The 27,856-nt window shown below is 38.6% G+C and overlaps 1 protein-coding gene across 1 annotated transcript in view; it reads right to left on the reverse strand.

The window, feature by feature from the left end:
- LOC113889730 (serine/threonine-protein kinase TNNI3K) overlaps positions 1–27,856 on the reverse strand; it is a 345,390-nt gene that overhangs the window by 98,709 nt on the left and 218,825 nt on the right. The window contains exons 18-21 of the mRNA XM_027536876.1: positions 27,567–27,619; positions 27,037–27,089; positions 21,197–21,329; positions 414–523 (exon numbers count right to left, since the gene is read on the reverse strand). Of these exons, the coding sequence (XP_027392677.1) occupies positions 414–523; positions 21,197–21,329; positions 27,037–27,089; positions 27,567–27,619 (349 nt within the window). The remainder of the gene's footprint in view (positions 1–413; positions 524–21,196; positions 21,330–27,036; positions 27,090–27,566; positions 27,620–27,856) is intronic.

Here is a 27,856-nt window from a genome sequence, read left to right on the forward strand (position 1 = left end):
AAAAATAAAAAAACAAGCACTGGTCATGGAGTCTTTGCTTGCAGGCCTGCCTCATGGTGAAAGGCCCACACAAATCCATCCTGTGCCAAACTTCTTTCTTAAAAAAATGACTAAGTATGGCTCAAGCGTAGTTAATAAAATTGCAGCTGAGATGAGACTGAGTCATCTGTCATACCCTGGTCTCTCTTTTACTAATCAGTTGTGAGAAACATTTCAGAACCAGAGAGCAGCAGCAAAGAAATATGAGATGCTCAGACTTCTCGAGGCAATTAGAGACTAAAGAGCAGAAGGCAAATCAGTCTTTCTGCCTTGACAGCCTTAAAATACACATGGAAAGTAGACTTTGGAGCTACACTACTGGTGACAGATTTTGACCATAACACATTTGCTAAGAGGAAATAAAAATTACTCACTTCAGGACACGCATTCCACCCTCGCATAAGCAGGGATGCTATGGGCTTTGGGATGGAATAGCCGATGGGAGGTCTGATGTGGTGGTAAGCCATGTCTGCTGCCGCAGCCGCTGCAAACCAAATGGTCATGTCAGTTTTGAAATTCACATATTTATTTCAAGAAACATATGAACAGACAACAAAGAAATCATTAAAAATCAATCTGTGCAACATCAGCAGAGATTCAAAGAGGGCTCTATGATATTTTTTTAAATGCCTAAGCAACACAGTGGATAAATTGCTACTGTAAGTTTGTAATTGTTCATTTTTTCGGTTGTTCATTCAACAAATGGTGAGCAGAGGGGGTTTATACAGGAACAAAGAAACAAAGGAGCATATAAGCAGCAACTAGTATTGGGTATGTACATGATGTTTTAGGAAGTAAAGACTGAAAGGCAGATCGGACCAGGCTATACGATGCCATAAATCCCAGGCTAAAGCACTTATATTACACATAGTAAGATGAGGTACCACTGAACTTTGCACCCCTGAAATCACTTGTATCATTTGGGCAAAAAAGATTATTTTTTAAAACTTAAATCTTGTTACTGGTTACAAGAACGTTGGCATTTTAATTTTTAATGTTTATAAAGTAGTTATTATTTGCTGAACTCAGATACTCCAATCCATCATTTTAGCTAATACTGCTCATTGATTGAACTCCCTAGTGTTGCCTGCTTGCTTAGATTTCTGAATATTGCTCATCACAAAGTCCTCATCACTGTTTTGTGATTCTTGGGACTTCTTTGTAGATTCATGATTGCTGATTATTTTTTTCTGTTGTGCAACCAGTGATTTTTATACTCCCTTGGAAACTAAACTTATAGTTACTTTTATTGAACACATTTTACATTAAGTATTATAGAGTCCCTTGGACTGCAAGGAGATCCAACCAGTCCATTCTGAAGGAGATCAGCCCTGGGATTTCTTTGGAAGGAATGATGCTAAAGCTGAAACTTCAGTACTTTGGCCACCTCATGCGAAGAGTTGACTCACTGGAAAAGACTCTGATGCTGGGAGGGATTGGGGGCAGGAGGAGAAGGGGACGACAGAGGATGAGATGGCTGGATGGCATCACTGACTCGATGGACGGGAGTCTGAGTGAACTCCGGGAGTTGGTGATGGACAGGGAGGCCTGGCGTGCTGCGATTCATGGGGTCGCAAAGAGTCAGACAAGACTGAGTGACTGATCTGATCTGATCTGATCATAGTAGATACATACATAAATTATTTCAATCCTTTAAAACTATTCATGAAAGGTAGGTGTTACTGTTACATGTGTTTGTGTGTGTGTATATATGTGTATGTGTATTGTGTGTATGTGGGTAGTTTTTAATTTATAAAAATTTTACTATAACCAGTAGTTAGCATAGCCTCTTTTTTCCCCCAGATTTCATGCTCTCTTCATTCACTTCACATTGAAAGTACTTCATAAACAACACACGAAGCTCTTTTATTCCTCTGAAAAATTGCTCTGCACCCATGGGAGGCTAAAGTTCCAGGACACTGCTTCCTGTGTTCTTATGATGTCACAAGCATCTGTCTCTATCTTAATGACTTTTAAGATATGACCCACACCCACTACCTGTCTTTTACCAAAGTTTACTCAAATTAAAATCTGTGTATGGATCTACATGCAGCAGATGTAATGCAATTATATGCAATGTCACTTAACATTTTGCTTTATGGATCATTCAGAATTACTACATAATTTCCCAACATGTAAAATTAATACTTGTTTTTCATACAAGTTTAGAAAATTAAAATAATTAGAAAGATTATAATTTTAGTATTCAGAGGAAACAATTGTTAAAGTATTTGAGCATTTCTTATATATTCTTCACATCATTGAGCTCATGTCCAATGTAAAATTATGGAATATTTTTCTCCTAAATTAAATATAAGCATTTTCTCATGCTATTAAAATTCTATGTTAGCATATTTTTAATGATTGCATTTAATGTGATTTACCTAATTATTTCTCAGTTTTAGGTTGTTCAAATTTGGGTGTAAACACTTCAAAGAATATGTTTTACAGTATAACTTTCCCAATTTCACAGATCATTTTTGAGGTATTTTGAGGAGTGAATTTATATGTCAAAGGCTATAACCATTTTAGAGACTTTTGATACATACTAATGAACACTTTCCCCAAATAGTTGTAATAGTTTATGCTCTCAATAAGAACTGTGTGAGAGCATTGTCATTATACCTGCATCAGAGTTAGGTTTTCTCATGTTATAAAATATTTTGCTAATATGAGAGGTAAATATATCCCAGGTGGCAGAGTGGTAAAGAATCCACCTGCCAATGCAGGAGACGCAAGAGACACAGGTTCGATCCCTGAGTTGGGAAGATCTCTTGGAGTGAGGAATGGCAACCCACTCCAGTATTCTTGCCTGAAAAATTCCATGGACAGAGGAGACTGGCAGGCTACCGTGCATGGGGTTGCAAAGAGTCGGCTATGACTGAGTGACTGGGCATGCACACACACACACAAATATATCTGCTCATTCGTTGCTGTTTAAATTTTGTTCTTTGATAAGTAGTTAGGCTTAATATTTATTGATTAGTTATTTGTGTTTGAAGTCTTAAGTTCATTCCCTTTGCCCACCTGGAACTTCAATATTTCCTTCCAATAGCCATCTAACTATACAGTGGTTCCAGGCTGAAGGAAGAGTCAGCAATTTCATTCCTGCTTTTGTCTTCAATGCCCTTTGTAACATATTTATTACATTTTCAATCCATTTCTGGCCACTATCAAGTAGACTTACAGTTGCTGATACTAAGAAAACAAAGAAACAAAAGACTGCTTATAACATATTTAGCAAATTTAAAAACATGACATAAAATATGTCTTTGGTGTCACAGAAAACTAGGCTTTTTAGGTTCCTCCAGAGGCCGCTGCTGCTGCTAAGTCGCTTCAGTTGTGTCCGACTCTGTGTGACCCCAGAGACGGCAGCCCACCAGCCTCCCCCATCCCTGGGATTCTCCAGGCAAGAACACTGGAGTGGGTTGCCATTTCCTTCTCCAATGCATGAAAGTGAAAAGTGAAAGTGAAGTTGCTCAGTCGTGTCTGACTCTAGCGACCCCATGGACTGCAGCCTACCAGGATCCTCTGTCCATGGGATTTTCCAGGCAAGAGTACTGGAGTGGGGTGCCATTGCCTTCTCCGCCTCCAGAGGCTACTCTTGACTATTTCTCATTCATTTTAGAATAACGTAAATAAATAAGCAAACAAATAAACTGATAGTTAATGATCATTGGTCTTCTAACCCTGCTTTTTCACCTTATGATCATTTGGATATTGTTGAGCTGGTACAGCTATAAGCACATAAACCAGCGTAGAGAACACATTTAAACTAATTATACATCTCCTAATGGGTGGGGAGGGACTATTCATAAAGTGAGTTAAACTCAGATGCAGGTGCCAAATGTCTCCTCTGAAACTCTTTTAGACTCTGACACCAAGTATATAAAGTTACTTGTTTGCTTCTTGGCACTGTGTCTGAAAAATCAGTTTAAGATGAATGATATTTAATTCTCCATTATTCAAAGTAGATTCTGCAAGGCCTTGGCATCTGCTTCTCCCTTTTGCTTTATGCATTGTTGGCAGTGATACTACTCATTAGCACCTCTGCCAGAAAGTGGGCAATGCAACGTGAGGGTCATGGAATTGAAATTTGTCACCTTTGAGATTGCTTTGCTTTGTCAGTCTTGCCTAAGTGGCCATGCTACACTAGCAGCCGGGAACTTTCTGGTATTCCAGATTCAGGAAAGAGAACTGTCAGCCCATTAATCAAATTTTTTACCTTGATTGCTACATAAAATATGTGAATTGACTTACATAAACATTGGTTTCCACTTTCACAACTAAGACTTTGCTATTAAAGGAGAATAAGGATACATTTGAAAATATCAATAACTTTTTATTGAGTGCCTTTTATTTCTTCAGTACTACTCTGATATAGTTATCAATAGTTTGGCAAATTTATAATCTAGATTCTAGAGTAGGACTGTCCAATAGAACTTTCTGCAATGATGAAAATGTCCTTCTGTCCTGCTCAATATAGTAGCATACGTCTATTTAGAACTTTAAATGTGGCTAGTGTGACTAAGAATCTTTTTAATTTTATTTGGTTTCTATTATTTTAAATTTAAATAGCCATGTATGTCTCGTGATTTCCATGCTGTACAGCACAATTCTAGAGCACAGTTCCTATTATCCTGAGTGAGACAAATTAAACACAAATTTGTGAGTCAACCTCAGGTGTTTTCATAACCACAGTTTGATTTGTGGATTCAAGTTCTTTGTTACCAAGAAAAGAAAAGATATGAAAGGAGATTGTGAATGTTGTCTCTCAAAAGAGGCTAGTAACAGAAGAAGCATTCAATACGACATGCATTAACCTTCATTCATTTATTCAAAATGTTATTGTACATTCTATGTGAGTGATGACAGGCAGAAAAAATGAAGTGTTATGCTTTTCAAAAAATTACTAAATGAATGAGTAATAATGAATTACTGTAATTTTCACTGCTTTAATAGTTCAACCATAAGTTCCGAAATGTGACTCTTTTTGCCTCTGATTCCTTTTTCCCTATCTTCTTTCCCTGCATTACATCTACTGTCCTTTGCTGCCGCTGCTGCTGCTAAGTCGCTTCAGTCGTGTCCGACTCTGCGACCCCATAGATGGCAGCCCACCAGGCTCCGCCGTCCCTGGGATTCTCCAGGCAAGAACACTAGAGCGGGTTGCCATTTCCTTTTCCAATGCATGAAAGTGAAAAGTGAAAGTGAAGTCGCTCAGTCATGTCTGACTCTTAGCGACCCCATGGACTGCAGCCTACCAGGCTCCTCCATCCATGGGATTTGCCAGGCAAGAGTACTGGAGTGGGGTGCCATCGCCTTCTCCGACTGTCCTTTAGGTCTTAGCTTAGATAAACTCTCTCTGGGGTCCTTTCCTATGGATTCCCATAGCACTCTATACTATAATAGCAATTACTTAACTTAATTGCCTAGTTATTTGCTTGTCTCTACAAATAGATCACAAGCTCCTTGAGGTCAGGACTGTGGTCTTTTCACCATCGTCTCCTGTGCTTAGCACAGTGATTGGCATTTAGCAGGCATTCAATAGATAGGTAATGATAAATCAATAAATGTGATAGTTCGAAATATGATTTCATTGGAAAAAATATAGATCATGGTATATAGGACTCGCTACACATTTATTATACAAATGAATGAAGATGATGGATTAATGCCAATTAATATGTTGCTCATTATTATGTTTTTAGGACAGAGCATAATGCTTAGCTATCAAGAAATGTAGAATGAATATTAGGTTTTGTTTGATGTGAAATTAAAACATACTTATCTCATGACATATTGTTGGACAAGGAAATGGCAACCCACTCCAATATTCTTGCCTGGAGAATCCCATGGACAGCACAGCCTGGCAGGCCACAATCCATAAGGTTGCAGAGTCGGACATGACTGAAGGGACTTAGCACGAGCATGTGACATATGGAGCCCATGATGTTATTTTTTGTTCAAACATGTTGGGAGGGGGCTTCAATAAACTGAAGCAGTATGAAGAGTAAGAAATGCCCTTAACTAGGATATCTGGAGCCTAATTTTCAGTCTGGCTTTGCTTTTAATTCTCTGGGAGATCCCAATTAAGCCAGTTTGCCTCTGTGAGTATTAATTTCTCTAAATGTAAGACGAAGCAGGGAGGGCACACTGTAATGGTGACAAGCATGGGTTCTGGGGACAAGGAGCCATGAATTTAAGTCTTGACCATACCTGTTAGTAGCAGATGATATTGAGCATGCATCTTATCCTGATAGAACCTGATTTGTGATATACACTTAGAATTAAATAGAAGAAAGTCTACATAGAGCATCTGTCACATTGTTGACTCTCAACAAAAGTTAGTTGTTGTTGTAGCTATAATCATTACCTACAGATCTAAGGCTCTTACTGCTTCTTTTTAGTCTGAGCCTAGAGAACCAGATATCAAAAAATATTATATATTTTCTATTCTCTTTAGACCCCAACACGTTGCATTGAGTTACTGCAAATCACAAGGCTAAAAACCTCCTCATCTGTCATCAGCCCCAGTTCATAACATGACACAGCCATTGTGGAGAGAATGACTATGCAGTAATCCATGATGAACTTAATTAGCTTTACATTGTTTATGGATAAACTGGTACTATATTCTGAATTCTTCAAGGAACCTATCACTTCCTGTCTTATGTTTTATAAAAGTAAAAAAGAGAGCAACAAAGTACAATATTTTGTTTGTAAGTTTTGACTAAGATAAAATTGCCAGAATTTTTTTTTTCTGGTTTGTGTGTATATGTGTTATAAAAAACACAATTGATTCTACTTCATTGTTTTTTAATGGGTAGGGATGTGGTGAAACAAAGAAAATGCAGTCTACCATCCCAGCAAGAGCTAAGACACATTCTTTGTTAAACTGACACTTTTCAGTGATGTATCACCAGAGCATACAGCATCTGAGAGAGACCATGAGATTGCAATCTTGAGATTGTACTAAGAATGGCTTAATTTTTTAAACCACATCCCATTCTCATTACAGGCTGTCAGAAGAATAGATTAATTTGCACCATTGTCTGTTCTCATTGCAATCTTTGTCAGTGTAATGAAGTATTGGAATGTTAATATCAGCTATATTCATAGAAATATCACCATCCATTGGACCGATTTGATCTTTCCTGTGATCTGTGTAGTGACTAGCTGGCATTACTCTTCTGAGTGATAAACTGATAGGATTAGCACAGCAAACATAGGACTTCAGAACTTTAGTTCACTCCTATTTTCCTATCACTGCCATAGCACTGTCCACATCTGCAATGTGCTTCTTTCTGCCCTTTGAGGTTATTCTGTATCATGCCCTTTAGGATCCCAATCATATATGGAGCAGAACATAGTCATCTAATATTAAGCAAGGGTAGAAAAAGCAAATGGCTACAAATATATGAGATCTGTGACATAACTGGGTCTCTAAATTACATTAATTCATATTTTTTAAAACCACATGTGACACACAAAAAGTTTGCAAGCCATATTTAGCTACTGGACTATATAGATCTGCAACTCTGACGTAAAGCCTCAGTATAAAGTTTCACCAAAATTTGGCTAAATTGGATAAATTATCAGTTGTTCTTAATTTCCTGCCATATCCCAAACTTAGTTAAGAGTCTAGCATTAAGGAATCCCAGGACACCGAGTTGAGTCCCCTTGCGAACCAGATGGCAGCATACGTGGAAACAAAAGGAGAATAAGAGGCTCGTTTCTTGGCTCCAAACTATAATCCAAAAATGACCCGCAAAATTGAGTCCCTGGTTATAAGGGAATGGGACTGGATAAAATATGGACTGATGAATTAATTCATCCCAGACTTCTCCTTTAGTTTTTCATGATATATGAGAGGAGACAGACCCAGGAGAGAGAGAAAATCTGGGAGGCAGGTGTTGGTTTCCTTCTTTAAAATGTATCCAGGACAGGTCTTGTTTGCCAGGTCATACCAGCTTCTTTTTCATCTTGCCTGATTCTTCTCTGCTTGGCTTCATAGCTTGGCTCCTCCTCCCTCCCATCTCATCATTTCTGTCAGAGATCTGCTCTCTTCCTGTGTCCATCATCTTCCAGCTGGCTAAGTCAGAGGCCCAGAGGCAGTCCAGGACTTCTCCTTCTCCTTCGTGCTCTCACCTCAGTCCATCGGCAAGTCCTGTTAAAAATCTCAAAACCAGCCTCTCCTTTCTCTTCACTAGTGAAATCTTAGTTAAGATTTGATACATTCTCTTCTGGATTACCTGGTTTCCTTGCTTCTTTTTCAAACTTCTCCAATCTACCCTCTGTTTTGCAGCAAGAGGGAACATTCTAAGACAACAGAGTTGTACCACTGCCCTGCTTAAAATCCTGCAGTGACTTCCACTATTGACAAAGGCTCTTTACCCTGAAGCTCTAGCTTTTCGTTTAGGGCATGTCTTTTGCTGCTGATTCCCTTATATGCTCTGATTCATCCCTCCCGAAAGATGCCCCTGCATCCTAGCCAGGCTGCCTTCTGCCAGGATACTTTTTCCATCTCCCCATTATTTACCTATTAAATAATACTCATCTTTTAAATATGCAGTTCAGTATCATCTGTCTAAGAATCCTTCCCTGATATCCTATTGCACCACCATTCTGGGCAGGAGAGCCCTCCAGGGAGCATTCTTTGCACTCTCTGATTCCCTCCAGTTGGGATATACTCTGCTGATGGTTCTTTTTCTCATGCTCCCTCTACACTACAAGGTCCTAAGCAATGCTGTTTTCCTCTTTGTCTTCCCTCTTACTTTAGCACAGTTTCTGGCCAGAGTAGTACTTAATGATGACTTAAGATAATATTTATTGAGTGCTTATTATTACCAGCCATCATTTCAACCCTTTGAGGCAGGTCTTACTATTATCCCCATTTAAAAAATAAAGACACTGAAGTACTCAAGTATAGCTTGTTTAAGCAGCTTTGAGTAAGATTACAAGACTCATGCTTTTACACTTATGCCAAGTCTCTTTAGCCTGAAAAATATTTTCTAAAAAATTGAGTTAATTGCCAATGTTTAAAAATCTTTAGATTTCTGAAGAAGCACACAGAAGTTAGTTGATATGGCAACAGTGAGCAGGCATCCCTATGTTTCTTTCCAGGCACTGTTTGGCTGCAGCTAGGTAGCAGCTGTCCCCTTGAGTCAGAGCTTGTGATTTCCTGTCCATCACACTGGCCTGCATCAAGCTTTTACTTGCTTCCCCTGATCATGTGGGCATTTGATCGTGGGATGCTAGATGTGATGGCTTTTTCAGTTTTTTCTGAACCTGAGATTATAAGGTTAATTTGAATATATTTTGTGTAAAACAAACTCTAGCTTCAAATTCTTCTAAAGGCACACTCATCACTTGTATCACTTGTAGTCAGTGCTAATATTTGCATTCTATTTATATATTCCTCCCAGGAAGTAGGATTCTGTTAAATCCAGAAGGATGAGCCATGTGTAATGTTGCTGTTCCCATAATTGATAATGCTGTCCCACACTGTAGTCATGGATTTGTTCCTCATTGTAAATGGCTAATATGCAGCTTATATTGAATCTGATCCTTCACATAATTTATTGCTGAACATTTGCTAGACTGCCTAACCACTGCAATGATATTAACAGTCTCAGTTCTTGATGCATGGTAACTGTCTAACTTTAAAAAATTCAGCATCTATCATAAACAAACTCTTTTTTCCAATAAAGTACTATATATTCTAATATATGAGATATTGGATTCAAGTTATCTTTGGTGAGACTTCTGTTTTATTATATAATATTCTCCCTCCAAAAACAGTAAATATTTCTGAGGGCCCATGAGAGAGGGAATCTTTATCTTTTTGAAATATTCATTTTATAATTAGCAAAGGGTAAAAGAGTAGAGAACATTGCAAAAATATATAAGTAAAATATGATAAATATGATAATAAATGACAACCTAGGGCATGGAAGAGACTGCACTTAACTGAATATTGAAGAATTCAGGAGGCTATTTTTGGAAGAAGTAATATTTAAACTAAAACCTAACAGTAAATTGGAGTTAGTATGATGAAAAGTGGGGAGGAGTGTGTCTGACAAACAACTCCTGTGTGCAGGGACATGGAAGTGAGAGGAAATGTGTCATGTTGGGAAAAGGAAACAGTTCATTGTGATCGAGCACAGAGAGGCTGCAAGTGGGAGGCATTGGGCCTGGAGAGGCAAGAAGAAGCCTAACCACAGGGGCTTTTAGATTGTTTTAAGATTTTTTTTAATCTTAAGAACAAAGGAACATATTGAAGACTTTAAGTAAGGGGAGCTAGATGATCAAATTCGGGTGTCTAGAAAGCTATATCTAGGGCTTCCCTGAGGGTTCATCTGGTAAAGAACCCACCTGCAATGCAGGAGACCCTGGGTTGATTCCTGGGTTGGGAAGATCCACTGGAGAAGGGATAGGCTACCCAATCCAGTATTCTTGGGCTTCCCGGGTGGCTCAGCTGGTAAAGAATCTGCCTGCAATGTGAGAGACCTGGGTTTGATCCCTGGGTTGGAAACATCCCCTGGAGAAGGGAATGGCTACCCACTCCAGTATTCTAGCCTGGAGAATTCCATGGACTGTATAGTAAACTGTTACTGTGATGTTTTGCAGCAGTTACTTTACATTGTAATTTTTTCCTTTAGTCCATCAGGATGTACTTTTGGGGGGAAGAAACCCTGGAGCCTAAAGAAGAAAATGTCATGGAAGCTAAGCACATTTGTCATTGCTCCCATAGGAATTGCTTTAATAGCTGGCATTGCTATCCCTGCCATGATCACTGGCACTCCTGTATACCAATAGATTGTTTTTAAAATGTTTTTTTTTTTTTTAATCTTAAGAACAAAAGAACATATTGAAGACTAAATAAGGGGAGCTAGATGATCAAATTTGAGTGTTTAGAAAGCTATATCTAGTTATAGTATGGAAATTGGTGAAAAGAAGATGGTAAACAAAACTGGAGACATTTAAGACAGTTAAGATACTCTGCAGAATTCTACTTGTGAAATAAGGAAGTAGCCATGGACAGGGAGGTAAGTGGATATATTTGAAAGATATTTAGAAAGAAGGATTGAAAAATAAGAAAACAAGTGAAAAACAAAAGTAAATAAGGAAGGAAGGAAAGAAGGATGGAAGGAAGGAAAAAGGAAAGAAAGAAGGAAAGAGAAAAGTCAAGGATGATTTTAAAGTTTTTATATGGTCTCCTGATGGATGATAATTCTACTTAAGCCCAGAATCATAGCAAGCCTTGACCCTGCATTACAATTTTCCCTTATCTTTTATCTTACAGTTGCAGAGAGATTTCAGTTTATAAAATTCAGTCATAGAATCATCTCATTTGATCCTCAGCCTAATCTCTGTGGAGTCATCATTAATTGCATTTACTGAAGAAACTGAGCTTGTGAAAGATACTAGAGGCCAGATGAAATGCAACACATTCAAGAAAGCAAAAGAAGGTTTGAGTGGCTGGAGCACAGAAGTGAAATATTATGAGCAAGGTCAGAGGTCCTGAATCATGTAGAGTGTTGCAGGACATATTAAGAATTTTTAGATTTATTCCAAAGAACAAGGGAAACCATAGGATGATTTTAAGCAATGGTAACACAGTCATGTTGACTCACTGGAAAAGACCATGATTGGGGGCAGAGGAGAAGGGGACGACAGAGGCTGAGATGGTTGGATGGCATCACTGACTCGATGGACATCAGATCAGATCAGTCCCTCAGTCATGTCCGACTCTTTGTGACCCCATGAATCGCAGCACGCCAGGCCTCCCTGTCCATCACCGTCTCCCGGAGTTCACTCAGACTCACGTCCATCGAGTCAGTGATGCCATCCAGCCATCTCATCCTCTGTCGTCCCCTTCTCCTCCTGCCCCCAATCCCTCCCAGCATCAGAGTCTTTTCCAATGAGTCAAATCTTCGCAAGAGGTGGCCAAAGTACTGGAGTTTCAGCTTCAGCATCGTTCCTTCCAAAGAAATCCCAGGGCTGATCTCCTTCAGAATGGACTGGTTGGATCTCCTTGCAGTCCAAGGGACTCTCAAGAGTCTTCTTCAACACCACAGTTGAAAACCATCAATTCTTTGGCGCTCAGCCTTCTTCACAGTCCAACTCTTACATCCATACATGACCACAGGAAAAACCATAGCCTTGACTAGACGAACCTTTGTTGGCAAAGTAATGTCTCTGCTTTTGAATATGCTATCTAGGTTGGTCATAACCTTCCTTCCAAGGAGTAAGCGTCTTTTAATTTCATGGCTGCAGTCACCATCTGTAGTGATTTTGGAGCCCAGAAAAATAAAGTCTGACACTATTTCCACTGTTTCCCCATCTATTTCCCATGAAGTGGTGGGACTGGATGCCGTGATCTTTGTTTTCTGAATGTTGAGCTTTAAGCCAACTTTTTCACTCTCCACTTTCACTTTCATCAAGAGGCTTTTGAGTTCCTCTTCACTTTCTGCCATAAAGGTGGTGTCATCTGCATATCTGAGGTTATTGATAATTCTCCCGGCAATCTTCATTCCAGCTTGTGTTTCTTCCAGCCCAGCATTTCTCATGATGTACTCTGCATATAAGTTAAATAAACAAGGTGACAATATACAGCCTTGACATACTCCTTTTCCTATTTGGAACCAGTCTGTTGTTCCATGTCCAGTTCTAACTGTTGCTTCCTGACCTGCATACAAATTTCTCAAGAGGCAGATCAAGTTTTCTGGTATTCCCATCTCTTGAAGAATTTTCCACAGTATATTATGATCCACACAGTGAAAGGCTTTGGCATAGTCAATAAAGCAGAAATAGATGTTATTCTGGAACTCTCTTGCTTTTTCCATGATCCAGCAGATGTTGGCAATTTGATCTCTGGTTCCTCTGCCTTTTCTAAAACCAGCTTGAACATCAGGAAGTTCATGGTTCACATATTGCTGGAGCCTGGCTTGGAGAATTTTGAGCATTACTTTACTAGCGTGTGAGATGAGTGCAATTGTGTGGTAGTTTGAGCATTCTTTGGCATTGCCTTTCTTTGGGATTGGAATGAAAACTGACCTTTTCCAGTCCTGTGGCCACTGCTGAGTTTTCCAAATTTGCTGGCATATTGAGTGCAGCACTTTCACAGCATCATCTTTCAGGATTTGGAATAGCTCAACTGGAATTCCATCACCTCCACTAGCTTTGTTCGTAGTGATGCTTTCTAAGGCCCACTTGACTTCACATTCCAGGATGTCTGGCTCTAGGTCAGTGATCACACCATCGTGATTATCTGGGTCGTGAAGATCTTTTTTGTACAGCTCCTCTGTGTATTCTTGCCATCTCTTCTTAATGTCTTCTGCTTCTGTTCGGTCCATACCATTTCTGTTCTTTATCGAGCTCATCTTTGCATGAAATGTTCCTTTGGTATTTTCTTGAAGAGATCCCTAGTCTTTCCCATTCTGTTGTTTTCCTCTATTTCTTTGCATTGATCGCTGAAGAAGGCTTTTTTATCTCTTCTTGCTGTTCTTTGGAACTCTGCATTCAGATGTTTATATCTTTCCTTTTCTACTTTGCTTTTCACTTCTCTTCTTTTCACAGCTATTTGTAAGGCCTCCCCAGACAGCCATTTTGCTTTTTTGCAATTCTTTTCTATGGGAATGGTCTTGATCCCTGTCTCCTGTACAATGTCACGAACCTCATTCCATAGTTCATCAGGCACTCTATCTATCAGATCTAGGCCCTTAAATCTATTTCTCACTTCCACTGTATAATCATAAGGGATTTGATTTAGGTCATACCTGAATGGTCTAGTGGTTTTCCCTACTTTCTTCTATTTAAGTCTGAATTTGGCAATAAGGAGTTCATGGTCTGAGCCACAGTCAGCTTCTGGTCTTGTTTTTGCTGACTGTATAGAGCTTCTCCATCTTTGGCTGATGAGTTTGGATAAACTCCGGGAGTTGGTGATGGACAGGGAGGCCTGGCGTGCTGCAATTCATGGGGTCACAAAGAGTCGGACATGACTGAGCGACTGAACTGAAATGAACATAGTCACATTTATAGTCTTAAAATATCATTGTAGTGGATGTGTAGAGATTGGGGAGGAAGAGAAGAACAAAGAGAGAATGGGCAAAGAGCTATTGCAATAAAGTGATAAAGATGGCACTTGGAACTAAGGTGGTGGTGGGTAAAACTTTAGATGAAGATAGGGTATATCTTCACTAATTCTATTCAGTATTGTACCAGAGACCCTTGCCTGTGTGAGAAAGCAAGAAAATATATGAAAAATACACATATTTGAAAGAAATAAGTAAAATATTCTTTATTCTGAGATGACATAATCATCTATGTTTAAAATCCCCAAAAATGTATAGGAAAGCTACTTGAACTGATAAGTAAACTTAGCAAATTTATAGGGCACTAGGTTGTTAAAAATTAATTATATCTCTATATTTACAAAAATCATTATTCATTGAAATTAATAAACCTTTAAAATAGCATCAAGAAACACAAAATACATAGAAATAATTCTAAAAAAATATGTGTAAGGTTTCTGTGATGAAAACTACAAACACACTGATGACAGAAATCAAAGACCTAAATGAAGGGAGAGATATACTGTTTATCAATTGGAAGATTCAATGTGTGTAAGTTGTCAGTTCTTCCCGAATTGCTCTACAGATTCACTGCAATTCAATCAAAATACCAGCAACATTTTTTTGTAGAAATAGACAAGCTGGTTCTAAAATTTATATGGAAAAACAAAAACTTTACAATAGCAAAAGCAATTTTAACAAAGAAGAGCAAAGTTGGAGGATTCGCATTATGTGATTTCTAGATTCACTATAACTTATCAATCTAGTGTGATATTGGCATAGGGAAGCCTTATATTGATGGAACAGAATAGAATCTATATGTGTGGTCAATTAATTTTTGATAACAGTACCAAAATAACTTAATAGATAAAGGAAGTGTTTTAAATAAATCATGCTAAAAAAATGGGTATCCATATTAAAAAAAATTAACAAAGAATACAAATTCAACTCTTACCTTATACCATTAAAAAGTAATTCTAGTAGATCTTATAAATATAAAACCTAAACCTATAAGGTTCCTATAAGTAAACACAGGAGGAAATATTTGTGATCGTGAGTGTAGCAAGAATATTTTAGATAGGATACATAAAAATATAAGTTTGATAAGGTAAATTTCACTGAAATTAAAAAAAAAAACTTCTGCTGTTTGAAAGGCATTGGTTAGATTATGAAGAAGCAAGTCACAGAGTATAGGAAACTATTTGCAAAATACATAGCAGATGAAAGAGTCTACCTAGAATCTAAATACTCTTATTAGTATATAAGATAATTTAAACAAATAATTTACCAAAGAAAGAGATATGAACAGCAGATAAACACACAAAATTATCAATATTATTAGTCATTAGAGAAATATAAAATAATACCATAACTATTTACCATAATATACCTACTCAAATTGTTAATAATTTATTTTAAGTGGACAATAAAAAGAGTGCTGGCAAGGATGTGTATCAACTGAAATTCTCATACACTTCTCATACAAGGCATACTGGTACAGATGCTTTGGAAAAAATCTTACTGTAATATCTAGTAATTATTATATATATTTGTCCAAGAGTAATTAAAACAAACACACAAAAACCTAAATGGTTTTGGTAATTACACTCATAATATCACCAAACTGAGAATAACTCAGATGATCATCAACTTGTGAATGGACAAATAAAACCAAAGTACATCAACACACCTCTTCATAGATCACAGTCTTGTGATGAAAGGGCTTGCATAATTCAATAAAGCTATGAGCCATGCCATGCAGGGCCACCTGAAATGGACGCATCATAGTGGAGAGTTCTGACAAAGCATGGTCCACTGGAAGAGGGAATGGCAAGCCACTCCAGTATTCTTGCTGTGAGAACCCCATGAACATGAATGGTATGAAAAGGCATAAAACACGACCCTGGAAGATGAACCTTCCAGGTCAAAAGCTATCCAATATGCTACTGGGGAAGAATGAAGGGCAATTACTAATAGCTCCAGAAGGAATGAAGGCCTGCACCAAAGCAAAGGATGCTCAGTTGTGGATGTGTCTAGTGGTGAAAGTAAAATCCGATGCTGTAAAGAACAATATTACATAGGAACTTGGAATGTTAGGTCCATGAATCAAGGTAAACTTGAGGTGTGAAGCAGGAGACGGCAAGAGTGAACAACGCACTGTAGCAATCAGAGAACTAAAATGGATGGGGATGGGTGAATTTAATTCAGATGACTATTATATCTACTACTGTAGGCAAGAATCCCTGAGAAGAAATGAAGTAGCCCTCATAGTTAACAAGACATGCAGTACTTGGGTCCAATCACAAAACAGATTGATCTCGGTTCACTTCCAAGGCAAACCATTCAATACACAGTAATCCAAATCTGTGCATCAATCACTGATGTTAAAGAAGCTGAAGTTGACCAGTTCTATGAAGACTGACAAGACGTTCTAGAACTAACACCAAAAAAAAAAAAAAAAGATGTCCTTTTCATCATAGGAGATTGGAATGAAAAAGTAGGAAGTCAAGAGATACCTCGAGTAACAGGCAAGTTTGGTCTTGGAGTACAAAATAAAGCAGGCCAAAGGCTAACAGAGTTTTGTCAAGAGAACACACCGATCACAGCAAACACATTTTTCAACAACACAAGAGACGACTTTACACATTGTTGTTGTTGTTCAGTCACTCAGTCGTGCCTGACTGAGCGACCCCATGGACTACAGCACACCAGGCTTCCCTGTCCTTCACTCTCTCCTGGAGTTTCTTCAGACTCATGTCCATTGAGTTGATGATGCCATCCAACCATCTCATCCTCTATACCTCCTTTTCCCCCTTGCCCTCAATCTTTCCCAGCATCAGGGTTTTTTCCAATGAGTCAGCTCTTTGCATTAGGGGGCCAAAGTAGTGAAGCTTCAGCTTCAGCATCAGTCCTTTCAATTAATATTCAGGGTTGATTTCCTTTAGGATTGACTGGTTTGATCTCCTTGCTGTCCAAGGGACTCTCAAGAGTCTTCTCCAGCACCACAGTCGAAAGCATTAATTCTTTAGTGCTCAGCTTTCTTTATGGTCCAACTCTCACATCTGTACATGACTACTGGAAAAACCATAGCTTTGACTATATGGACCTTTGTGGGCAAAGTGATATCTCTGCTTTTAAATATGCTGTCTAGATTTGTTATAACTTTTCTTCTCAGGAGAAAGTGTCTTTTAATTTCATGGCTGCAATCACTGTCTACAGTGATTTTGCAGCCCAAGAAAACAGTCTGTTACTGTTTCCATTTTTTCCCCATCTATTTGCCATGAAGTGATGGGACCAGATGTCATGATCTTAGTTTTTTGAATGCTGAGTTTTAAGTCAGCTTATTCATTGTCCTCTTTCACCTTCAGCAAGAGGCTCTTCAGTCCCTCTTCACTTTCTACCATTAGGGTGGTATCATCTGTGTATCTGAAGTTATTGATACTCCTCCCAGCAATCTTGATTCCAGCTTGTTATTCATCCAGCTGGGCATTTCTCACCAAATGGTCCATACTGAAATCAGATTGATTATATTCTTTGCAGCTGAAGATGAAGAAGCTCTATACAGTCAGCAAAAACAAGACCTGGAGCTGAAACTGTGGCTCAGATCCTGAGCTCCTTATTACAAATTTGAAGAAAGTAGGGAAACCACTGTACCATTCAGGTATGACCTAAATCAAATCCCTTAAGATTACACAGTGGAAGTGTTAAATAGATTCAAGGGATTAGATCTGATAGACAGAGTGCCTGAACAACTATGGACAGAGATTCATAACATTGTATAGGAGTCAGTGACCAAAATCATCCCAAAGAGAAAGAAATTCAAGAAGGCAAAGTGGTTGTCTGAGGAGGCTCTCAAATAGCTGAGGAAAGAAAGAAGCGAAAAGCAAGGGAGAAAGGGAAAGATATACTCAACTGAATGCAGAGTTGCAGAGAATAGCAAGGAGAGATAAGAAGGCTTTTTTTTTCAATGAAAAATGCAAAGTAGGGAAAAACAATAGAATGGGAAAGACCAGAGATCTCTTCAAGAAAATTGGAGATATCAAGGGAAATTTTCATGTGAGGATGGGCTTGATAAAGGACAGAAACAGTAAGGACCTAACAGAGGTAGAAGACATTATGAAGAGGTGGCAAGAATACAGAGAAGAACTGTACAAAAAAAGGGCTTAATGACCTAGATAACCACGATGGTGTGGTCACTCACCTAGAGCCAGACATCCTGGAGTGTGAAGTCAAGAGGGCCATAGGAAGCATTACTACAAACAAAGCTAGTAGAGGTGATAGAATTCCAGCTGAGTTATTTCAAATCCTAAAGGATGATGCTTTTAAAGTACTGCACTCAATATGCCAGCATATTTGGAAAATTCGGGAGTGATCACAGGGTCATTCCAATACCAAAGAATGGCAATGCAAAGAATGTTCAAACTACTGGGCAACTGCACTCATTTTGCATGCTAGTAAGGTAATGCTCAAAATCCTTCAAGCTAGGCTTCAATAGTACATGTACTGAAAACTTTCAGATGTATAAGCTGGGTTTAGAAAAGGTAGAGAAACCAGAGACCAAATTACCTACATTCGTTGCATCATAGAGAATGCAAGGGAATTCCAGAAAAAATATCTACTTCTGTTTCATTGACAGTTCTGAAGCCTGTGACTGTCTGGATCACACATACACACACACACATCAACACAATGGAATATTACACAGGAATGTGAAAGAATAAATAACTGATAAATGTACTAACATGACTCCATTTATTTGCCATCTGGAAAAGGCAAACTTACAGGGACATAATTCAGGTCAGTGGTTGCTAGGGGCTGGAGGTATGAAAGGTGAATTGATTCCAAACAGGCATGGGGGAACTTTTGAAGTATTGAAACTCCTGTTTATCATGATTGTCGTTGTGATTATATAGCTGTATATAGTTGTTAAAACTCCTTGAATTATTAGCCTAAAATGGTAACATTTACTATAATATAACTTATAGTATAAGTTGAGATATAAGTTATATCTCAATTTATACTATATAAATTAAACATAATTTTTTAAAATGACAATTGCAATAATTTAAATGATGAAGATGGTGGCTTGAGCTAGGATGGTGGAAGATGATGATAAGCAGTGGATAAATCTAAGATGTTCTTAGGATGTAAAATGCACAGGAAGAAGTGAACTGATTGATACAGGAGATGAGAAGAAGGGAGACATGTGAAGTGAAAGTTGCTCAGTTATGTCAGACTCTTTGCGACCCTATGAACTATACAGTCTATTGAATTCTCTAGGCCAGAATACTGGTGTAGGTAGGCTTTCCCTTCTCCAGAGGATCTTCCCAACCCCAGGATCAAACTCAGGTCTCCCACATTGCAGGCAGATACTTTACCAGTTGAGCCACAAGAGAAGCCCAAGAGAAGCACAAGGGAAGAACAAGGGAAGCTCTGATAAAAATACCACAATATGTCTAGAATTACAGTGGATTTTTTAATATACTCATAAATCTTACCAGAAATCATATTCTAAGAGGTAGAGAAATGATAACAGATCGAACAAGAAATAAACAGCAATTCTTGTCCAGTTCAAAATAGAGTCCTCTTATCCACACTATAATAAGGGCCTGATCCCATCATTTAAAACTCTGAAAGCATATAGAGAAAGGTTAGGACAATTATGTACAGAGCATATCATTTGTGAAAAGCTCTTGGTTAGACAGTATGCAGAGTGTAATTAAAGACCATATGGTTATTAGGAGGAAAATATCTTGAAGACAGTATGAGATATGGCTATTGCTCTGCTCATGAGTACTAATAAATATTGTGATCCTGGTTAAGACTTTGAACTTCTGTGAATATCCACATTTGTAAGGTATGTCTTTCCCTAACATCCCTTTTGACTTGATCTTTCTGACGTATTTGTGCTTCCCTGGTGGCTCAGACAGTAAAGAATCTGCCTGCAATGAGGGAGACCTGGGTTTGATCCCTGGGTTGGGAAGATCCTCTGGGGGAGGGCATGGCAACCCACTCCAGTATTCTTGCCTGGAGAATCCCCATGGACAGAGGAGCCTGGCAGGCTGCAGTCCATGGGGTTGCAAAGAGTTTGGATGCAAGTGAGTAACTTTAATTTCACTTCTGATATATTCTGATAGGGTGACCACTTAAAGAGCTTACACTATAGTTCATTATAAAATTTATTTATGATTTAATTTGAAAACTACTTTTGAATCATGGTAAGTTTTGGGGATGCAAAGTCAAGGGGTTTTTAGACTCATGGTGAATACAAGTAAGTAAACAGTGTGACCAGACAAAAAGAGCAGAGCAAATAAAATGGAGAGAAATGCAAATCAAATTTACTTCAAATATTTGTACATTTTCCCCTGTGATTAGATTCCCTACTTCCATCTTCTGCAGTTACACAGAGTATAATGTATATTATCAAATATAATCAACAACAAAATTATAGGCTCACTCGCAAAGTCCCAGTTTTCAAATACATCTATATGTATTTAATACAAAATTAGAAAAAGCCATTCTCCTTTGTATAAGGTGAGAAGCTGAAAGCAGACCTGATAGATAATTTTTATGTGTTGCTAATTTCAGCTCACCCTTATATGAACACCAAAAAGGCACTTCTAAATCAAATCTCAAAAAGTAAATATGGCATTATTTACATGATTTGTACCCACATTCCACATGGCCTCGTCATCTGCTTGTTTTTATTAACAACAGATAAATCAAAACCTTAAACTTTAATAAAAAAAAAACCTTACCCTTCTGTGTGTCTATGTCCAAAATCATATAGCTATGGGCCATTAAGTCTTCTGGACTGGGCACGTACCTTGAGACCGTTTCTTTACTTCTCACCTTGCCAGTCCACCAAGAACTGTCATTTTGGGGGAACGATGTTTCTTGAATTTGTGAAAATGCAGAGAACTCTGGAAATCAGAGGAACTTTTCTTTTTTCCTGGCTGCACCCTGCAGCTTGTGGGATCTTAATTCTCCAAGTAGGGCCCTCGGCAGTGAAAGCATACAATCCTGACCGCTGGACCACCAGGGAATTCCCTCAGAGAAACCTTAACTGCAGCATGGCTTACCTGGCTTGAGATGAGCAAAGGGAATTTCTCCAGTGAGAAGCTCCCACAGACACAGAGCATAGCTGAAGACGTCGGCTTTGATCGTGTAGCGTGTACACTGTGTGAACACCTCAGGAGCCATCCAGCGGAGGTTCTGCAGGTCAAGAAACATCCACAAGTCACTGACCAAGTGTTTAGTTCTTCTACTGTAGGACAGTGTTCTTCTTAGCGAGGATTCGTTAAGTATTCTATGTTCTCAAAAATGTAAACATAAAATAACATCAATACTGCCCTCAATGTGTGCAATAATAAACTGGCTCCTTTACACAGAAATGGTGTTTACTGCTGCCTTTTAGTTTTTCAAAGGACGTTTTTTTAATCATTGGAAGATCATGAAATCCATAATTCTTCCAAATATACTGCAACAATATTAATTGCCAAGTAAAATGGTGAGCACAGCAGTGGTACTGTTTTGCTTATCTCTGAGTATCTTTCCCTTGGAAGCCTTGAAAACTTCTGAATACCCATCCATGGATTCATCCAAGAACTCTATGCCTCCCTGTGTGTGAACCATGCACTCTAGGGGGAAGCATCTCCCCTTTAGAGCTTCAGGTTGTAATTTAGGAAGTCACTAAATTAGACCAATAAACAGTGCCCTGATGACTGAGGAGAGAAAGGGTCTCAGGGGAGTGCCCAGAATATTCGTGTGAAGGAGGTGTCTCACTGGCAGGATCAGGTCTGTCATATCTCCTTTGTTTGCCCAGTGGTGTTATTTCTAAATGCTGTTTGTGCAATATTCCTGAAAGCAAGCCCATAAAGCATGACAAGTTTCTCCGTACAAAGTTCTACCCTCATGTTTTGATGGTATCATTTACATTCTTTTTATTTGCAATTGTATATTTTTTCATTTTTAAATATAAGTTTCCATTATGGGATGCAACTGCATAAATTTGATTTATGTGTGGTTTAGGAAAAAGAATACTAGAAGTAGGGAAGGAAAATTCTAGTCCTGGGCCTACTATCAACTATTTGGGTGGTTCTGAGAAAGTCTCCTATGCTTCTTGGACCTGAGATTCCTCAAGGGTAACACAGGACGCAGGTCCTTCTAGCTCTAAAATCTCGTGGCTTCATAATCATATCAATGAACTTCGCCAAATACCTTCTGTCTTTGTATTTCCCCTGAAAGAAACTAGTATTCTCTTATTACTCTTGGTGATATTCTGTGTGCAGTGCTGCCTGCTGATAATTCTTTTGAAGTGTCTACATTATTTTGAAGTCATGCATAATTGCAGCTTTCCAAGAATGTCTTTATTTTGATTATGGTGCTTATATGCAATCCTTCCACATGAGCTTTCACATTCCAAGTAGCCTCCAATTATATAGCAGATTTTGAGTTTTGTCACAACATTGCATCAGCAGGAGTAAGCATACAATATGCCCATTTTTTTAACAGGGGGTAATAGAAATAATTAGCAAACTTATACAAGGCCACATAACTAATAAGAAATAAAATAGCCTTCAAAATAAATCTTGAGTAGGGCTGTGCTTAAAGACTCCACTCCTAGGATAGAAGAATGTTACTTGCTTTGCGGAAATTCAATTCAATTTCATTCAACAAGAATGAATATTTAACCAGGGTCTCCATTGGCTACATTTCAGAATCTCCTGGGGCAACTTTTAAAAGATACATGTACTCAAGATGAGCCCTAGGACAACGAGATCAGAATTTCTGGGGGCTGGATTCAGGTTGAATGTTTTTACAAACGTTTCCAAAGTGATTTCAATGCGCACCCACGGTTGAGGTCCATCCATTGTGTTAGCTATCTCTATGTCAAAGATGCCAGATAAGATCTGTATTTCCTGTCAATAAAAGGACCCACTCTTCCACCTCTCTCATATCTTACCATTCTTCTCCTTTCTTACTCCACTCCAGTCAATCTGGCCTTGAACACACAAAGGACTCTCCTGCTGCAGGACCTTTGCACTTACTGTTCCGTCTTCTACACTGCTCTTCTCCTCTTATGGATAACTCCCACATAGGTCTCTTATCAAAGGCTATCTTTCTATTTCACTCATCTAAATGACACCCCCTATCACTTTTCATTCATCTGCTCTGCTTTGTTTTTTTCTTCATAACACTTATCACCACCTGATATATGTTTTACTAATTTGTTCAATGTTTATCTTCTTCCATGAAAATATTAGCCCCATAAACACAAGAATTTTGCTTTGTTCATGGTAATAGTCCCAGGTCCTTGAAAATGTCTGACACTTAGTAGGTATTCCATAAATGTCTGTTGAATGAATGAAATTTAACTGGGGAAACCAGCATGCTTAATCCTTAATCCATGATGTGGTTCCTGCCTTCCTCTTTGACTTGTCTCTCACTTTGTCTTCTCACACAGTACATGCCAGCAATGCCAAGCTATTGAAAGTCCCCAAGGAAAGCTGGTGTTTCTGCCTCCCCTGTGCCTTTGCATATGTGTTCATTCTGTTTGAATTGATTTATTCCTGTTCATTCTACCTGAGCTCCCATGAGGCTTTGCTACATCTCTATCATTGAATGTCCATACTGCCTTCACCCTTACTTGCATATGGTTTTTCCCACTACAAAATGAGCTACTTGAGATCAAAGACAAGCTTTTATTCACATTTTGTATTCTTGGCCATTTGTACAATGCCTGACGCATTGTCAGTTCAGTTCAGTTCAGTTCAGTCACTCAGTCCTGTCCAACTCTTTGCGACCCCATGAATCACAGCACGCCAGGCCTCCCTGTCCATCACCAACTCCCGGAGTTCACTCAGACTCACGTCCATCGAGTCAGTGATGCCATCCAGCCATCTCATCCTCTGTTGTCCCCTTCTCCTCCTGCCCTCAATCCCTCCCAGCATCAGAGTCTTTTCCAATGAGTCAACTCTTCGCATGAGGCGGCCAAAGTACTGGAGTTTCAGCTTTAGCATCATTCCTTCCAAAGAAATCCCAGGGCTGATCTCCTTCAGAATGGACTGGTTGGATCTCCTTGCAGTCCAAGGGACTCTCAAGAGTCTTCTCCAACACCACAGTTCAAAAGCATCAATTCTTCAGCGCTCAGCCTTCTTCACAGTCCAACTCTCACATCCATACATGACCACAGGAAAAACCATAGCCTTGACTAGACGAACCTTTGTTGGCAAAGTAATGTCTCTGCTTTTGAATATGCTATCTAGGTTGGACATAACTTTTCTTCCAAGGAGTAAGCGTCTTTTAATTTCATGGCTGCAATCACCATCTGCAGTGATTTTGGAGCCCCAAAAAATAAAGTCTGACACTGTTTCCCCATCTATTTCCCATGAAGTAATGGGACCAGATGCCATGCTCTTAGTTTTCTGAATGTTGAGCTTTAAGCCAACTTTTTCACTCTCCACTTTCACTTTCATCAAGAGGCTTTTGAGTTCCTCTTCACTTTCTGCCATAGGGTGGTGTCATCTGCATATCTGAGGTTATTGATATTTCTCCTGGCAATCTTGATTCCAGCTTGTGTTTCTTCCAGTCCAGCGTTTCTCATGATGTACTCTGCATAAGTTAAATAAGCAGGGTGACAATATACAGCCTTGACGTAGTCCTTTTCCTATTTGGAACCAGTCTGTTGTTCCATGTCCAGTTCTAACTGTTGCATCCTGACCTGCATACAGGTTTCTTAAGAGGCAGGTCAAGGGGTCTGGTATTCCCATCTCTTTCAGAATTTCCCACAGTTGATTGTGATCCACACACTCAAAGGCTCTTGCCTAGTCAATAAAGCACAAATAGATGTTTTTCTGGAACTCTCTTGCTTTTTCCATGATCCAGCGGATGTTGGCACATTGTAGACCCTTCATAAATGTTTTTCGAGTAAGAGTACTACCTAGCAGTGTGAAAAAAGTGCTACAAAAGCACAGACAGAAAAGTGTATGGGGAGGAGGTGGAAGGGGCAGTTTATAGGACGGAAGGTACTTAAAATGGATAAACTTTTCTTGGCCATGCAAGATAATTAGACTTTCTCGAGGTGGGATGTAATGAAAGGTTTTTTAGGCAGAGAATATGACCCTGGGAGAGTCATAAATCTGTGAAAGTGAATAAAATATTTGGGGAATAGCCAGATGGCTTGTATGTATGTTGCAGGAATCATTGGGGACTTTAGAAAATGTTTAGTGGAAAATGAAGTCACAGAAGAGTCTTGGGTTCAGACTGGGGGGAGAGTGTTGTAACATTTTAATGCTTCCCAGGTGGTGCTAGAGGTAAAGAATCTGCCTGCCAATGCAGGAGATGCAAGAGAAGTGGGTTTAATCCCTGGATCGGGAAGATTCCCTGGAGGAGGAAATGGCAACCCACTCCAATATTCTTGCCTGGAAAATTCCATGGACAGAAGAGCCTGTGGACTATAGTGGACCATAGTCCATGTGGTCGCAGAGTCAGACAGGACTGAATGTGCACACACACACACACACAACATTTTAAGCATCATTGACGATTTACAGGAAGAAGTGAATTGTCAGAACACAACACTTGGCTGATGTTGCAAAGAATGAACTGGAGGAGAGGACTGGAATTAAAAGCCTAGAACAACGGTCCAGAAAAGAGATGGGGAAGACCTGAACTGAGGCAGTGGTAAATGAAAGTTTGGGATGCACTAAAAAAGAAAAGAAATAGAAACAAACATAAAAAGTGATTGAGCAGTGTGTAAGCAGAAGCAGGAAAAGGAAGGAACAGAAGTTAGCCCAAGCTTGGGTAATTAAATAACACAGCTAAGTCAGAAAGAGATGTACACTCCTTCATGGGGAGGTGAGAGGGAAAAGCAGATAATGAATCTAAATGCAGACATTTTGAGTACAATTTATGTTTGCTTCAGAAGTTATAATTTATATTTTTCTTAAACATTAATGCTTGACTGTATCACCTATCCCCTTACAATGTTAAAATGGAAAACTATAAATTGTTAATAGATGCAGGTAAACTATGGATTTTATGGTTACCTATTAAATTTTAACTCTACCACTTAATAAGGAGATCTAAACATGAAAGTCAATTATCCATGCCCGCCATGTACTTTTCAATTAGATTTGAAACAAATTCTGTTACTTTTTCTGTAACATTTTTCAAATATATATCTAATCTATTTCTCTATTTCCAGTTTTTTAAGGAATCTCCACACTGTTCTCCATAGTGGCTGTATTAGTTTGCATTCCCACCAACAGTGTAAGAGGGTTCCCTTTTCTCCACACCCTCTCCAGCATTTATTATTTGTAGACTTTTGGATCGCAGCCATTCTGACTGGTGTGAAATGGTACCTCATAGTGGTTTTGATTTGCATTTCTCTGATAATGAGTGATGTTGAGCATCTTTTCATGTGTTTGTTAGCCATCTGTATGTCTTTTTTGGAGAAATGTCTATTTAGTTCTTTGGCCCATTTTTTGATTGGGTCGTTTATTTTTCTGGAGTTGAGCTGTAGGAGTTGCTTGTATATTTTTGAGATTAGTTGTTTGTCGGTTTCTTCATTTGCTATTATTTTCTCCCATTCTGAAGGCTGTCTTTTCACCTTGCTAATAGTTTCCTTTGATGTGCAGAAGCTTTTAAGGTTAATTAGGTCCCATTTGTTTATTTTTGTTTTTATTTCCAATATTCTGGGAGGTGGGTCATAGAGGATCCTGCCCTAATCTATTTCTCTAACAGAGCCTTGAAATAGTTCTTTTGGGGGCTTACTAAAAATAAAAACATAAAACATTATCCTGCCTCTGGGACAATGACATTTCTTCCAGTTAAAGCTGCTTTCATCTCCTTTTCTCTCATGCTGAGTTTACACATTCTAATTGTTTCATAATTATAGGGAACGTGAGCCGCAACAAACCCCAGGTTGTTTTGTCATGTTGTCTTCATCCAGAGACTGCAGAAATCTTGATTCTGGGGAAAAAAGAAAACAAATTCATGTCAAAGGAAATATTTTAAAACCAAGGTCAAAGATTATAGCCAAAAGTTTGAAACCCCAAGGAAACCTGTCTCATTTAAATTTTTACTTCCATTTTTTTAGCTGAGGATATAAAAGAGGAAAAACTGAAAAGAAATGACATACTTTTAAAATTAATTGAAAAATTTAAAAATTCATTTGTTTTTAATTGGAGGATAATTGCTTTACAATATTGTGTTGGTTTCTGCCATACAACGACATGAATCAGACACAGGCACACACATGTCACCTCCCTCTTGCTAATTGAAAACTTCCCAGTACCCCTCCATGACAACTTGAAATGTGAATAATTTAGAGAAATATAGCTGTCGGGGTGATAACCATTTTCAGGTTTATCATATAATATCTCCACCGATGAGGAAGGAAGAAAGAAACTGATGTCACTGGGGATGCATTATTCATTGAAATCTCACCTCCGAAATCTGCCACCACAGCATGCCCATCCTCATAGAGAAGAATATTGTGACTGTAAAAAAATAAAAAGTAGATTTTGAGTAACGTTTACTATTTTCAGTCTGAATGGTCTCTCAAGGAAGAGGATGACAATCATCATTTGTTTACCCCAGAAGTTAAACAACTCCCCAAAAGTTAACAGACATCTCAGGTTAGTGACTCTGATTTTCGTAGTTTACTAATCTGAAAGGAATGTTTATATAATGTGATCATCTTATCTTTGACTTTGAAAGTATTCAAAGTATTTTAC

The sequence above is a fragment of the Bos indicus x Bos taurus genome, chromosome 3 (genome assembly GCF_003369695.1).
Source record: "Bos indicus x Bos taurus breed Angus x Brahman F1 hybrid chromosome 3, Bos_hybrid_MaternalHap_v2.0, whole genome shotgun sequence".
Classification (NCBI taxonomy): Eukaryota; Metazoa; Chordata; class Mammalia; order Artiodactyla; family Bovidae; genus Bos; species Bos indicus x Bos taurus.